The sequence below is a fragment of the Mauremys reevesii genome, linkage group 4, assembly GCF_016161935.1.
Source record: "Mauremys reevesii isolate NIE-2019 linkage group 4, ASM1616193v1, whole genome shotgun sequence".
Taxonomy (NCBI): Eukaryota; Metazoa; Chordata; order Testudines; family Geoemydidae; genus Mauremys; species Mauremys reevesii.
In genome coordinates, this window is record NC_052626.1 from 16,050,375 (window position 1) to 16,066,746 (window position 16,372).

General features: G+C 40.6%; 1 protein-coding gene across 5 annotated transcripts in view; it reads left to right on the forward strand.

Annotated features, from left to right (window-relative positions):
* MTHFD1 (methylenetetrahydrofolate dehydrogenase, cyclohydrolase and formyltetrahydrofolate synthetase 1) overlaps positions 1 to 15,095 on the forward strand; it is a 95,921-nt gene extending 80,826 nt beyond the window's left edge. For all 5 annotated transcript variants that reach the window (XM_039534648.1, XM_039534650.1, XM_039534646.1 and 2 more), the window contains 6 exons: positions 805 to 905; positions 1,810 to 1,987; positions 4,117 to 4,224; positions 5,081 to 5,233; positions 13,752 to 13,860; positions 14,062 to 15,095. In XM_039534648.1, the coding sequence (XP_039390582.1) occupies positions 805 to 905; positions 1,810 to 1,987; positions 4,117 to 4,224; positions 5,081 to 5,233; positions 13,752 to 13,841 (630 nt within the window). In that variant the 3' untranslated portion in view covers positions 13,842 to 13,860; positions 14,062 to 15,095. The remainder of the gene's footprint in view (positions 1 to 804; positions 906 to 1,809; positions 1,988 to 4,116; positions 4,225 to 5,080; positions 5,234 to 13,751; positions 13,861 to 14,061) is intronic.
* The last annotated feature ends 1,277 nt before the right edge of the window (positions 15,096 to 16,372 follow it).

A 16,372-nucleotide genomic window follows, 5' to 3' on the forward strand; every position in this document is an offset into this window, starting at 1 on the left:
GTATAGATTAATTGCCTTGCTGAAACACTGTCACTTCAAATATTCAGGGTTTCTGTGTAATTACTCCTTTCACAGACTTTCTTAGCATCAGAGGAATATTGTTTTTGCAAGTGTGGGAGGGAAATAGATTAAAGTCATAACTCTACATGGATGCGTTTGTATACTTGGCTAATTAGCATGGCCCTTGTGTAATACTGAGGCTCACATCTTCGCTTGTGGAACTTCTGTGTGAATTCCCTTTTGCACAACTAGTAATTAAATGGCCAGCATCCCATGCTGATAACCTGAAACACTGCAAATGTAAGTATGCATAAACCCAAAGCTGTTAACATAAACTTCAAAGTGTCACGAAATTCAGTGTTAATGACATTCAACACTTCACAAGAATGTGTCATGGATGAAAATGAGGCTTTACTGTAGGAGTTATTGAGCTTCTGTCTCTGCTTATGCAGGGAATGGATTAAAAGGAAATCAAGGACTTCAGAGACTTGATTCCTTCCACCTTTGGTTGGCAGCTGAAACTAACTGAAGATATCTTAAGCTGTTAAACTAGTAATAATTCTTTGATTTCATTGTTCTGGTTAGAAATGGTCATTCCTTTCCCTTAAGGTAACTTATCTGTCATTCAGCAAAACGGTGATATTTGTAGAAAGCTGCAGCATGAAAATTTGTCTTTAAGGCCTTATTTCCATTTTGATACTATTAACCTTATTAGTTCCATCTGCCGTTAAAGACATAGGTTCCTGGTCGAAGTTTCACTGCTCATCACAAAATCTATCTTGTTTCTCACTCTTATCCTTACAGAATCTGCAGCTCTTGAAAATAGGTTGTAATAACTTAGGCAAACAAATCCAGAATGCCCGGACCTTTGGCACTCCCGTAGTCGTGGCTGTCAATGCTTTCAAGTAAGTGAGACTAGTAGTCAGAGCTGTGTTTGCAGCCGTTCCACAAGTGTGAAGGGCCAGGATTCTGAAATGTTACTTTTTCTTGCTTTCTCTACAACTAATGTATAAACTGCTACCAACTAGTATCTTGCATAGAACAAAATTGTCTGATAAATATTACTAAGAGAGCTCCTTTGTCGGTCTCTTAAATTCTTTCCCCGGCTAGATTTAATCTTGGTAAAATAGGATTGTTGATTATTGAGCCAATAATTTTCATTCTTGCCAGCCAAATGATTGTGATCGGAAGATGCTTCTGGTGTCCTGAAGATTAAGTACATAATAGTCTATGTTGTAGCTATTGTTCTTTTTTTATACAAGCAACAAAGCTTTGAACTGGTATTAAATTGATTCCAGTTACAGATTGCAGCCAGTCTGAAACTGAGTAATCAGCTAAGGATTTTCCACCCTAAGTGAATAGTTTCTGATATGTAGCACAATATCATTTGTTGCTTCTCAGAGAAGTGCATGATATCCATCCGATCTCCATCCATAGACCAACAATGGTATTAGCTTTCATGGTAGTCTCTTACTTCCTAGCACAAGAATTATGCTGGTGACGCTGACTTCTGTATAGGACAGGAACAGCTGAAAATACAGGATGCTGCTCTGCCAGTCATAGATTTCTGTACAGACCGCAGGAGTTGAGGAGAGAGCTGGCTGTGCTGCTGTGGACTGGCTTCTTCCACAGAGATAGTGGAGGCCTATATGAAAATCTCTCCTGACTGTTACAGAGGGTCTGCTGGTTTCTACGATTGCTTTGTTCAGCATTTTAGGATATTTGGAGGGGAAAGATACATGCTGTGTGTTTAAAACAGACCAAAAAATCCTCTGAGTACTACCCGGGTATACATTGTCATCTCTACAGATCTGATACAGAGGCTGAGCTGCAACTGGTCATTCAACTAGCAAAAGAAGCTGGGGCGTATGATGCGGTGAAGTGCACTCACTGGGCAGAGGGTGGGAAAGGAGCTGTTGCTCTGGCTCAGGCCGTTCAGAGAGCCTCACAGGAACCGAGTAACTTCAAGTTTCTCTACAATGTGGAGGTGAGAACATGCATTGACCCCAGGGGAGAGCTTATGTGACTTTGCATTTCATTTTAACAAAATGTTTGAGGACATTACGGATTAGAATTACAGACATGCTTTGTGGTCTGTGATACTTCACAAAAGTGCATTGTAGCCATTTGTTGGAGTTGCCTAGATTTATTTTTCAACTTTTAGTCAGTGGTCTGCGAGGTCTAGTCAAGTCCGAGGGGTCCGTCTAAGATTTTCAAAATTTTTCAAATCCAATCATTTTAAATTTTTCAAAAAAAAAAAAAGGAAAAGGAAAAAAAAAAAAAAAAAGAAAGTAAGATAAAATCTGAAAAAAGATCTCTTAGATTAGATCTCTTCTGAGCAGTGGTCTCTAGAGTGATTTTTCTTTCTTTTTTTGTTTTTCTTTGTGTGATCAGTGTCAGTCAGAGAGTGGATGGGACAGTTGGATGTTCACCAGACTGGAACTTTCCTTTCCCACTTTTGAAATGAAAAAAGAAAAGTTTTGCTCTTGAGCTTGCCTTTCTTTCTTCTTTAGAATGTGCTGCTTTGCTTTGCATGGGGTGGGTGATGTGCAAATGGTCTTGCTCACTGAAACAAGATGATGAAGACAATTTATTATTTATTTATTATTTTATTTTTTTTTTTTTTGGATTTGAATTTTTTTTTATTTCATTTAAAGAAAAATCAAATAAAAATCTAAAAAAATAAAAAATCTAAATAAAAAAAATAAAAAATCTAAATAAAAATTAAGCAAGTAAATAAAAAAAAAACTATAAATAATAGGAAATATGGATGTTAAATGATGGAGATGATGTGTTTAAGTAACTTGTCATAGTTCAGTTTCTCTCTACAGTTAGTTCAGTTTCTTCTTCTTCTCTCTTCTTCTCTCTCTCTTCTCCATTCTCTTCTATTCTTCTCATCTTCCTTTTCCCTTTTTTTTTCTTCCTTCATTTCCATTTTGCTTTTTAATTGATATGGAGAGATTGAGAGATTAAAGGAGCCACCCATGCATTCTTCAGCTTCAGGAGGGGTATGTCATGGATGTGGGTATGATGGGGACATGAGGGGAGGAAAGGAGGGAAGGAGATGACATGCACACACCACACACACACACACACACACCCCACCCACAACACACCCCAAAAATAAAAATTTCATATTTAATATGTCCATCCCTCCACCCACACTGTTTTTGTGCTGTGTGGGTGCTGTGCTGAGTGTTTCTTTTTGGTGACACCAGTTTTTACACACACGATTATCAGTCTGATTAAATCAAAAAAAGCCAAGTAAATGCCCCCCCATCATGCCTTAAGCTTCTTGTGTTGTGAGTTGGGCACCTAAATCATCACTCAAAAAAAAAAACTGATTGACCAAAGTTTGATTCTTTTATTGAAAGCCAGTGCCAGGATATTCATGCTAAAGTTTCACAGTGCTTATACATCTTCCAGTCAGTCTCTCTCAGTCTCTCAGTCAAAACACTAACCACCACAACCTGTTCTGGCGTTGTCGTGTGACCTCAGAGAGAGAGGAGAGAGAGGTAAGGTCTTTTACTTTTTTACTTACTGGACAACTGGTGAGGAGGAGAGAGCAAAGCTTCTCTTATACAGAGCTCTTCTTCAGGTCTTCCTCTGTAGCAGACAGCTGTCTAAGGGCCTAGTGAAATGCTAGGTTATATTTTTTTTAAAAAAATTTCACCTTAACAAACAGATAGTTCCTTTCTTTCTTTATCTCTCTCTGTGCTGCTGTGTTTTGAGTAACTAGAACTGCTTTGGACTTTCCTTCAAAAGTTACCTCCTCCTCTTCTCCCCCCCCCCCCCACCTCCCCGTGTTTCACTGTTGTAACCAGATTGGATGGTTAACATGTAAGCTCATCTTAAAGAATATTTACACATATTTTCTTGCTTCTGGTGATAATAAATGAGTCTTGTTTCTCCTACTGTCAGAAGAAACTGCTGTAATGTGATTAAGTGAAACCTGTTTTGAAAACCCTCAAATTATTGTAGAGCTCTAGAGAAATAGAAATTGTTGTAGTAGCTGCAGGTTGCACGTCCCTTGACATGTGTACAGGACTGAAGAGCTTCTGTGATGTCACAGTCCCTTGATAGACCGGCCATCATTGACTTGTTTCTCTTTTCTAGCTCCCGGTTGTAGAGAAGATCAGAATTATTGCACAGCAGATTTATGGGGCAGAGGACATTGAGCTATCACCAGAGGCAGAGCAGAAAGTTGTAGTGTACACTAAGCAGGTGAGTTCTCCAGGTCATTGCTGCCCATTGTCTTTCCCCTTTAAAACATCTGCACTAAACTGTTGTGTTTTTTAAATGAGAATTCCATATGTGAAGGGCCATGTCAGTGCTAATCAAGCCATGCACCTACAGACTGGAGCCATTGGGCACAGCTACTGGGAAAAGGGTGGTGTTCTGGATAGGAACTTACCCTGATTGAAACACTGCCTCCTCTGATATTTTAAGTCATGTCACCATCCTAGCTGGTCTCTCTTTCCCCTTCTGTAATAGGGCACTGGTGATAATTACATCCCTTGCAGCTAGACTGTGAGAGTTAATGTCTGTAAAGGGTTTGGAAGCTGAGTGCTGTGCAGATGCTAGGTGTCTTCTCGGTGTCTGGTGTGTTTTGAATGACATCTCTTTTGGAGAACATTCTTTTGTGAAGTTATTTGTATGGCTGCTCCCTTTTCATATTTCTTGCATATCCCTTTATATTCTACAGACCATTCATATCTTAGCTGTGTAATTGCTGGTCCCTCACATCCTGCAATTATATTGATCAGATAATCTAAAGACTTCTGATGGGCTGAGAACTTTAATTTTGAGCTGTTAAAATCAAAATTAATTAAACAACACAAAAACGCTCAGTTACATATTGGATTCCTACAAAAGCATTAACCTCTTCTCTGATCAGAGGAAAGGTGATACAGAACAGATTTGACAGTATCTCTCAGGTTGTAGGAAAAGCAGTTACTGATAGATGAGATCGTCTGTTAATCCAAAGAATGGCAGAACCAAGCAGATTACGTAGCTGAAAGTTTTACTTTTGCACTTTACAAATTATATCATATTTTCTTGCCCCTTCTTGTTTCCCCAGGGATTTGGAAATCTGCCAATCTGCATGGCTAAAACTCACCTGTCGTTGTCTCATGACCCAGAGAAGAAAGGCGTGCCTACAGGCTTTATCTTGCCTATCCGAGACATCAGGGCCAGTGTAGGTGCTGGATTCTTGTATCCATTGGTAGGAACGGTAAGTGTCATAGTTAAAACCTCAGCTCCATAAAGGAAAAACATTTGGGAAAAATGCGTGTGCATTCCAGTTGGTGGTTTAAATTGGTTGTTCTTGCAGGTATCCTAAGAGTGGGAACTCTGTGTCCCATATACGTTATCGATGTAGATTTACAGAGTGTAGTAGTAATGTGTCAATGAAGTGCTCCCAATGGAGTGTTTGTACGATACCTTTGATAGCTTTTTTAAAAATATGCTAAAATAAACAGACCCCATCAGTCCTTCAGATAATTCCAGTATCCAGCAGCAACATAAATGCGGCTGAGTAACTGACCTAATGCGTGGTCCCTGAGGCCTGGTCTACACCAGTGCTGTAAGTTGATTTAATTTACACTAGTTAAGTTATGTAACTTAATTCAACGTAGCTTAGATCAACTTGAAGCAGTGTCTACATTGTACTACATTGGTGGGAGAGTGCTCTCCCATCGACTTACCACATTTTCACCAGACCCACTAAATCGACGCTGCTGCATCGATCACAGTGGCGCCAATTCGTAGTGAAGGCAAGCCCAATTCCACACCTAGCCCTAACCAGTGCCAATTTCTTCATGAGCCAGGGCAAAAAGGGAGGGCCACGCAACATGCCATGAGGCTAACAAACCCTGGGGTGCAGATCTGGAGAGGAAGTGAGTTCTCAGGGCCCTAACAGAGAATTCCCTGCTAGCTGTCCCATTTTACATTGAAAGGGCTTTGGGTAATTAGTGTCTGTCCAGCACAACACCTGCATATACCACTGATAAAACACCAGTCACTCCTTTTCCGTAATACTGCAGAGTAATTTAATCTGTTTAGAAGTAGCACTCAATGTGCACAATACAGTCAGCAATACAATTGGATATTTATTACTTTCCTTGTTATGTGTTTGAAGGAATGTTAATTACACCAAAGACTCCCAGAATAACACTGGCCTTGGACAAGCTGCTTAACTTCCCTGAGCATCCCTGTCTGCAGAAGGGGGATAATACTTAGTTCACAAGGGTGTTCTGTGGCTTGGAGTTTCTATCTGTAAAGTGCCTTGAAATTCTGTAGCTAAAGGCTCTGTAAAGCTGCAGAGAATTAGTTAAAAAACTACTTGAATGCATCAAAAGCAAGGTAAGCTCCTCCTCCTGCTTTGCAGTAAACGGTTGATTCATCCTCTATTGCTGCTGCTGATACTAAGAAGTAAACCAAATGGGGAGCACCAGGCAATGAGGAAGCAAGCTCCATTTGCCAAATAAAGGACAGAAATCAATTGGGAAAGTTCATAACCATTTCATTGAAAGGGGAAGGTCCAAGTGCTACAGGAAAGTCAATAGCATTTCGACTCTCCAATTTAAGGAAGCGATATATTTTTATAGCGAGATGCACATTTCAACTGCCCCTTACCGTAAAGTCAATTATCATCAGATATTAATAGGAAAATACAGGTTGTAGGACTAAAGAGTCTTGAACATCTTTACCTAATTTTGAACTGGTAGTGTTATTAATTTAAAAACTTGAGTCTTGTATTGCCAGAAGCTGGGCGTGGACAACAGGAGATGGCTCATTGTACAACAGAGGGTTAGATCATTCGATAATTGCCTGTTCTGTTCATTCCCTCTGAAGCAGCTGGCATTGGCCACTGTCATAAGACAAGATACTGGGCTATCTGGATCATTGGTCTGACCCAGTATGGCCATTCCTATGTTCTTATCTGTAGCCAACAGCAGCTTGCTTGCTGTAACCCTAAAACCATATGAACTTAGAAGAAGAAAAAAATGTGCATGCGCTCAGAAGTCCAGGGTTGATTTGTCAAGGTGGAATATTACTGACAAAGTAGTACTGTTTGTGCAAATATCAGTAAGACTATTAATGCAGTTTCGTCTCCAGAGACCTGAGCTCAGATCTATCCTGGGTCAGAAGTGAAATGAATTTGGTCTTTATCTGACATTTGTCCACATTGTAAAAACACAATATAATTTGGTAAAAGTCTCCATTCGCTCTGGTTAGTAGAGACCAGACTAGCTAGGGTGGGGAAGGTCAGGATGAAAGTGTATTATTAGAGTTATAGAGGGAGACTTGCGTTGTGCTTGCCAGCACTGTACCAAATTTTAGGTGCTATTATCATTCTTGAGTACTAAAATCCCTCTTTCAAATGTAACACTAGTGCTCTTAGACTTGACTTTAATACAGCTGAAATTATGAGTAGTGTTTTAGATCTGATTTAATCACTTCATTATAACTAGATTTGTTGTGTTTGAGGAAATCTTAAAAAATTAAATTATTGATTTTTAACACTGAGTAGAAGAGTAAACAAAGTCAGTCAGTCATGACGAGTAAGGCATTACCTGCCTCCCTAAACAACTGAATGTTCCTTTTAAATCCATGCTTAAAAAACAAACATCTATTTAACTAGAAAAAAACAGTCCCTGAAGTTAAAGAAGAAAAAGAAAAAAAACCTGGAAAATGAGTTTTAAGTATCCTGAAAGAGTAATATTGTTACCATTGCTCAGACCTTCCGTGCTTCGTCGTTAATGAGAATTCACTGAATTCTTCATGGCTCAGGCATGCTCAACAATTTGATTCCTAGAGCATCTTGAAGGTTATTGATCCCCAGTGGTATAGTTGCTACTTACAGACATGGAAACTGTTGGTGCCATGTGAACAAAGTTAAATCACAGGCATTGTTTAGTTTTCTCAGACTTCAGCTGCATCTAATCCATTAAATTAGATTCAGTCACTGCCTCCAAATTGGTTGGTTTGTTTGAAGGGGGGAAAAAAGACAGCAATAAAACCCACACAGACGGGGGAAGTGACATCATCAGCCGGAGATGACCATGGTGGGAACAGGATCCAATGAGGAATCTGGTGGGATCACCACCCTAAATGGCTGATGGAAACAGCGCAGAGTGAAAGGGAGCTACAGACAATCATGTCCAAGGAAATAACATCAGCATTAAAGGAGTGCCTGAAGATCTGGAGGAGAGGAATGTAGTGCTATTTGGGCAGATGCTGGTAGAAGACTTACTAAATGTAGATTCTGAGTGGATAGGGCATGGAGAGTGTTATCCCTTCTTGCTGAAAGTGGTAACTGTCCAGGAACCAAATGCTGGATTAGTTGATTGAACAAAAAGAACGTGGCAGTGTAAATATTTCTAAATTACCCATGATGAAGGAATTAGTCATGTCTCACTTAAATAATCTCAGTCATCTTTAAAAAGAGTGCTATATGTTTGGGACACAATGAAAGATACATTGAGCCCTTTCCCATCATTATTTAATTCATCGCAAACAACACAGAATTTAATCCAGTGACTTTTGGAGAGTTTTAAATGTTGATGAACCACGGGGTACGTATCTTAGATCAGATGTATTAGAGAGGGATGTTTTCAGAAATTAAAACCAAATAGAACTGGCTTGTTCTCCCTTGGCGTCAGTACTGCAAAGTCAGTCCTGCTTTCCAGATGTCTAAAGTACTTTTTATGGGCAAGACATTAACTCTAATAGACACAATAACATCAGGATTAATAGGAGATTTATGATTATGGCCCTGACCCTGCAACCAGATCACAGTTGTGAAAGTATCCACCAAACCCATTCAACTTTAGAGGGGCATGATTACAGGATCCAGCTCTGAGGAATGCAGAATTCAGACTGTTGTCTAAGCCTGCTAGGGTGTGTCCACCCTACAATAAAAACCCACAGCTGGCTGTGCCAGCTGACTTGGGCTCCAGGGGTTGGTGTAGATTTTTTGGACCCTCCCACCTCGCAGGGTCCTAGAGCTCAGGCTCCAGCCTGAACTCAAATGTCTACACTGCAGTTAGACACTTCGGAGCTGTTTAACTGCAGTGTAGGCAGATCAATGGTCCCCAAACTGTGTGGTGCGCGCCCCCCCCCCCCCACACACACACACACAGGAAGGCATGGAGCCCTGTTTAGCCCTGCTTTGCCCCCAACTCTGCTCCAACCCCAGCTCCCAGCCGTGACTCCACTCCCGGCTCTGGCTCTGCTCCCGGCCACAGGCCCACCCCCAGCTGCAGCCCCGGCCTCAGCCTCTGGTTCCCAGCCCAGCTGTGACTCCGGCCCCAATCTCAGCACCCCCTCTCCTGGCCCTGGCTCCCAACCACAGATTGGGGAGTGCAGGGGAGCATGGACAGAGGTAAGGAGGGGTCATGAGGTAAAAAGCTTGGGAACCACTGCCTTAAATGATAATATGTTGGCCTGATAAGTACTTAGAAATGGGTGAAATTTTCAAAAGAACCTAAGTGACTTAGGAGCCAAAGTCCTATTGACTTTCAGTGAGACATTGGCTTCTGAGTGCCTAGGTCACGTTTGAAAACAGGTTACTAAGTGCTTTTGAAAATTTTTGCCTGAAATATATAATAGGTGCCTGATTGTTGGGCCTTTCTTTGTTTTTTGTTTGTGTTTTTAATCCTGTGGGTGGATTTAGTCCCTCTCCATGCGTAACTAAGCAGTGATAATCAATCTGCATTCTTCAATTTTTCAATGCCTACATTAAGGAAAACACCCCACACTCTCATTTACATCTGGTTTTGAGAACAGCAGAATGACAATAAAAATGTATGAATAATTGTGAACATTCATAGAGATAATCATTCTCTTAAAATGAGATTACAATATACTGTGTAACGATGCAAAGTGACTTAAAAAATGCTGAATTTTATGGCAAAATCAAGCTCACTCACTCTGTCATGCCCGTCACCCCAATCGGGGTATGGGCCGCCAACCACAGATCTCCAGAGTCCTCTATCCTGGGCCATTCGCTCTAGCTGGTTCCAGGTATACCCCATTTTTTTGCTATCAGCCTGAAGGTCGCGTCGCCAGGTGTTTCTTGGACGGCCTCTTCTCCTCATCTCTGCTGCAACCTGCGCCGTCTTTCCTGACTCGTACATGGTCCTCACGTTCCATGTGCCGATGGTAATCCTCCTGGTTGCAAGAAGGGTAATCGGCTTAGTGGCTTCCTCGCGGCTTTCACCACCCAGCGTTATGCGTCTTCGAGTTGAAGACCCTTCTTTTTCCAGGCTTAAAGTCTCTGTTATCTCTATTGTTGGCATTTCTGTAGCAAGTTGATTTTTTACGGGGTGGAGTTGCTAGCCCCACGCCCAACCCTCCTCCTTTACCGTGACTTGGGACAGGCAGATGGCCCCAAAGGACCTCTCTGGTGGAGTTAAAATCAGGCTAGGATCTCCTTTTTTTAAAAAAACCTTGGATTTGTAAATTTCTCAGGATTGAAGACACTGCTGATGCATAACATTCTTTATATATCATTTTAGAAGGTGAATTTAGTTTTGTAAGAAGCTGAGTAATAGACAAAGTGATTTGACATACAGTAATCTTTGTCCTAGAAGAGGCCTTTTTAGGAGATAGCAAATGATTGTCATGCTGAAAGTTAGCTACAGTATTTACTTGAATTCTGGAGCATCATGATGTGAATTATTTTAGGCCCTGATGCTGCAACTGCTTGTGCCTATGTGAAGCCCTGCTGACTTCAGTGTGACGGTCCAGGGGGTCATGTAGGCACAGTCAATTGCAGGATCAGGGACCCAGTGTTTTCCCCTGCCACATTTGTAACCTTCTTAAAACACCTCTTTAGTGTTTTCATTTATTGTATTAAACAAGAAGCTGCCCTTTTAACATCATCTTAAACTAGGAAAAGATTTGAAAGGAAAGTTTAATCATCTTATAAATCTCTTGGTGTCGAGTCAGCACTCAAAGATTTTTATGCCCTTCCCAAGGAAAAAACAGAGCAATTAATGTCACACGCACTAAAGAAACCATTAATTCAGAACCGTCTTGTCATCTATCCTGTCTACAAAGTTCATGTGGACAAGTGTGTGCCATCATTTAAAGCCAATGAGATCTATGATATTAGGAAGCACAGATTAGAAATAATTGCAGCTGGTATCCTGCGTGCATTCCCATCTTTCTATGCTAATCCATGTGATGGAGAAAATGGTTTGCTGTGGAGATGTACAGTTTTTGCAGTTCACAGGCTGTTGTGTTCAGGGTACAATGTAATTTTTTGTTTAATACTGTGATTAACTTTATGCTCAACAATATATGGGGATTTCTGTTTTTCCTTTACAAGAGGTGTTTACTTGAGATTACAAGCTTATCGATCAAAGACAACTGGGTAGATGTAATATACCTAGACATTTGTGAAGTGTTTTACTTAGTACTGCATGACATTTTGATTTTTTTTAAAATAGCACTATGAAATATCAATAAAGCGCACATTAAATGAAATAAGAATGGGGGTGACTGATCAATCTCGAAAAGCAGCCATCAGTGGGGAATCATCAACTGGGGGTGTTTCTAGTGGGTTCCCATAGGGATCAGGTCTAGGTCCAACATTATTCAACATTTTAATCAGTCATCTGTAAGTAAGTATAAAATCACTGCTGATGATTTGCAGATGACACAAATATTGGCAAAAAAGTGAATAATGATGAGGACAGGGCAGTCATACAGAGTGGTCTATATCGCTTGGTAACCTTGGCTCATTTAAACAGAATGTTTTAATACAGCCAAGTGCAATGTAATACATCGAGGAACAAGGAATGCAGGCCATACCTACAGCATAGAGCAGGGGTCGGCAACCTTTCAGAAGTGGTGTGCCGAGTCTTCATTTATTCACTCTAATTTAAGGTTTTGCGTGCCAGTAATACATTTAAACATTTTTGGAAGGTCTCTTTCTATACGTCTATAATATATAACTAAACTATTGTTGTATGTAAAGTAAATAAGGCTTTTAAAATGTTGAAGAATCTTCATTTAAAACTAAATTAAAATGCAGAGCCCTTGCACCGGTGGCCAGGACCTGGGCAGTGTGAGTGCCACTGAAAATCAGCTCGCGTGCTGCCTTCGGCACCCGTACCATAGGTTGCCTACCCCTGGCATAGAGGGTTGTATCCTAGAAAGGATTTATGGGCCATAGTGGCCAAGCCGCTCAGTGTTAACTCCCAGGGCAGTGCTGTGGCCAAACGAGTGAATGCTATCCTTGAATGTACAAAAGGAGGAGGAGTGAGTATAAGTAGGGAGGTGATTTACCTCTGTATATGGCATTGGTGTGACTGATACTGGAATAGTACATACAGTTCTGGTGTTAACTCTTAAAAAAAGATTGGAGAGGGTGCAAAAAAGAGCCACAAAAATTACTTAAGGGCTGGAGAAAACGCCGAACAGAGAAAGATTTAAACAGCTAAGTCTGTTTGGTTTAGCAAAAACAAGATCGAGAGGTGACTTGATTACAGTGCACAAGTACTTTGGTACTCAGTTTTGAATTCCCATGAAAGAGCTCTTTAACTTAGCAGAGTATGGCGTAATAAGAACCAATGATTGGCTGCCAAAGATTAAATTAAAAGGTAGGCACAGATTTTTAATAGTGAAGACGATTAACCACTGGAACAAACTACCAAAGGGAGTGGTGGATTCTCCATCTCTTGAGCTCTCTAAGTCAAGACAGGCTGCCTTTCTGGATGATATGCTTTAGTCAAACACAAGTTATTGGGCTCAGCACAGGGGTAACTAGGTGAGGTTCTACGCCTGTCAGGTACAGGAGGTCAGGTTAGATGATCTAATGGCCCCTTCTGGCCTTAAACTCTATGTATTTATGAATGTTGGTGCTTAACAACGGAACAAGCGATGGCATTGGCTTGTGTAGGGGGGTGTAGTGCAAGATTCCCCACTCTGTTCAGCTAGTGCACCTCTGTCTTGACTTAAAACAGCTCTCAGAACTTCCATACAGTTTCATGTGACTGGCTGTTCCATCCAGTGGAAGTGAGTTGCCCCTCCTCTCCTCAGTGCAAGCCCAGCTTCTCTCTTAAAATCCATCTCTTTTTTTCAAGTCAGTACTGGGCACTTAGGTAGTGCCTTCAATCCTTGGCTCTCAGAGCACTTCTGACCTGTTCATTATGTGTATATCTACACCGTGAGCTGGAGAGGTGAATTCCAGCTTGAGGAGACTCACCATGCGAGCATGATCAGAGCTAGTGTGCTAAAAATAGAATGTAGCCGCAGCAGCCAGAGAGGCTAGCTGTGCCTGGTATGTCTTGTACAGGTGTGTACTCCTGGTGACTAGCCCCTCACACCGTCACACTGTACTCTATTTTTTCAGCCCGCTCGCTCCATCAGAGCTAGTGCAGCTGTGTCACCACAAGCTAGAATTTACACATCCAGCTCGACATGCAGACATACTTGAAGGCCTCACAACAGTCCTGTGAGGTATTGAGATCCCCATCTTACTAACAGGGAAACTGTGGCACCGTTATTGCCTCGTCCAGCAAAGCATAGTTAAAGCATATGAGTAGTTCCATTGAAATCAGTGGAACTACGCACATGCTTAAATTTCAGCACATGCTTAAGTGCTTTGCCGAATCTTGGTCTAAATCATTTGTACAAAGTCACACTGAGTCAATGGAAGAGCCAAAAACAGAACCAGGCCCTCATAACGCCCAATCCCAGGCTCTATCCACTAATACACTTTTCCTTCTGTCTGCTAGATGAGTACTATGCCAGGACTTCCTACTCGCCCCTGTTTCTATGATATTGACTTGGATCCAGTGTCAGAACAGGTGAATGGGCTGTTCTGAAAAGATATGTTAACCAAAGGTAAGTCTCTTTCTTGGGCTAGGAGCCTTGCAAATCTTTGGGTTGTACTTTTAACTCCTGAGTTAAGGGATTTACTCCCATCTAACTATGAAGCCATATGTTTCAAATGGCATTCGGTTATAATTCCTCCTAAAAGTTGCCTTTGATATGATAGATATCTATATATCTATTAGTAATTACATTTTCATTTTTTCTTTCTAGCTACCAGAAGATTACTTGATGAGTAATGCAAACTCAGCTATGCCCTGATTTAAGACATAAGATATGGCTGAGAAAATGCAGTACATGAAGTGACTGGGAGAAAGGAGCATTTGGAAACGAATGAAATACATGCATTTATTTTTTTAATCTGAATAAATTTTAAAAATATATATTTTATTTCAGGCTAACTTTTAGTTCAGTGAGCGTAAGAACTTGTAAATCTTATACACTGATGTTTTTTAATTATATTGCCTTCATGAACCTATTGCCCTTACCCGTCATAATTGCAGATGGAGCAAAATACAAAACCTGTTTTTAATACCCTCTTTCTAGCTCTGTGATTGTTACTTATTAAAATGTAACAATAAAATGGCAGTTTCTTGATTGGTGCAGTGTTTACAACAATCCAGGGCTTAATTGGTTGTTTTTAAATGTGTTTTAGAGCACAGGTATACCTTATCCCTTAATGTCTGCACACTGTATCTTCCTACTGCACTTAATTCTATAATCCATTGCTAACATTAAAAGAGAAAATGTGCCATTGGACTGCTCTCATTCAATGAAAAGTAGGCAGTAGGGAAGAATCCCTTTGCTTCTGTTCTTCCCCTAATGTTTCTGACCATTAGTTTCTGCTTTGAATTTTTCTTGCGGGCGCCTGCACTCTATCCAGTCTTCTCTTAAGAAAGCCTTGTGATGATCTGTGTTTCTGTTGTTACCTACTGAATTGTTAATGGAAGTGGAAAATATAGACTTAGCCTTTTTGGAGACTGGATCTGCATGCTGTGGCTGGGGACGGGCAGCTGTTCCATATGTAGTTTTTAATAGATGTCTGATGAGCAAGGATGAGATTTGTAAATGATGTTGCCACTTCTGTTGAAATCCCCTTTTTGGTGAGCAAAGACAGCACAAGCACTGAATCAATTGGTCTGTAACAGGGTTTGCCACAATAGGCCAAAAAATCACTTCATAATGTGAAAATGTAGTTACAGCCAGACTTGTAATTAGCACAAATAAATTGCTAAAATCCTTCAAGAGTTCCCTGGGTTTTAATTTATGCATCGAGATGAATGAAGTAGAAGTTATTTTTATGATTAATTTGGGGACTGTTCAGGGCAGCAGTCCCAGTATTGGCAAGTAAAAGTGATTATTGCAGTAATATTGTTGAGCCTGCAGTGCACCACTGTGTCTTAAATTTAATCCCGTTTCCTTTCCTGGGTACTGAATGTCATCTGTAGGAAAATAAATGACCTGAATTATTCAGTGGATTTGGATGTACTCACAGTTGACTGTAAGAGATCTGAAGTGAGACCACCGGTTCTTTCAGTGTATCTATTGACTAGAATAACTTGCTTATGCAAGCACTTAAATATTTTTGGATAATTCTTTCCACATAAAACTGCAAAGCCCATATGCTTGTGTTAGATCTGGACCTAACATATGTTAAAGAATTGCTCTGACTGGAAGAAGAGTTGATGTAGGTGTACGCACTAGTACATGGGCTTATTGGTAATACACATACACTATATATAGCAAGCTAGGAAGGAGAATAATTATGTAACAATTACATGGCTGTCACAAGAGTGAAGTTAGAGTAACTTAAATTGTCATAAGAGCCCTGAGATGCATTTAAATTTTCCTTTATATAATATCATTCCACTGAGAACAGCTAATCTTCACAGCATAAGTCAGAGCACTTGCATGGTGTCAGGAAAGATTTTCTCCCCATATTTAATAGTGCACATGGCCAGGCACTCTAGGAGCTGCTTCATCTAAGGCATCCTGGACAGGCCACTTCTGGAGCCAGGATGCCAGAATAGATAGAGTTAGAGGCTGACTAACTTGTGTCAGTTTCTACACTTAATACTTTTCATCTCCTGGCTGCACTTCTTATGGCATCTCCCTCTTGCAGTCTTCCATTTTACCAACTTTATCTTGTTCCTTTCAGCCTGTCTTTTCTTTCCTCTCCTAGCCCCCACATACCCTTCCAGTTCTTTTGTACAGCCTTTCTTTAAATACCAAAAGCTTGCCTTGTCCCTCTTAGACAAGGACTGGCTGAAAGCAAACATTTGGTGAGAGTATCTTTAATGACAAATTCATAGAGGTATTCATTCTCCATAGAGCATTTGTAGATCCGAAGCACTACATTTTATCATGCCCTTAGCTACCTAAATGATGTGATTATATGGTGAGATCCTTCTGTAACGTCATCTAGGATGTCACCTAATTTTGCAGAATGATGGCCAGCAGTGTGCACTGAGATAGGGTGCATGCTTGATGTTTCCCTTCACATATCCTCAACATCTTGCTGACG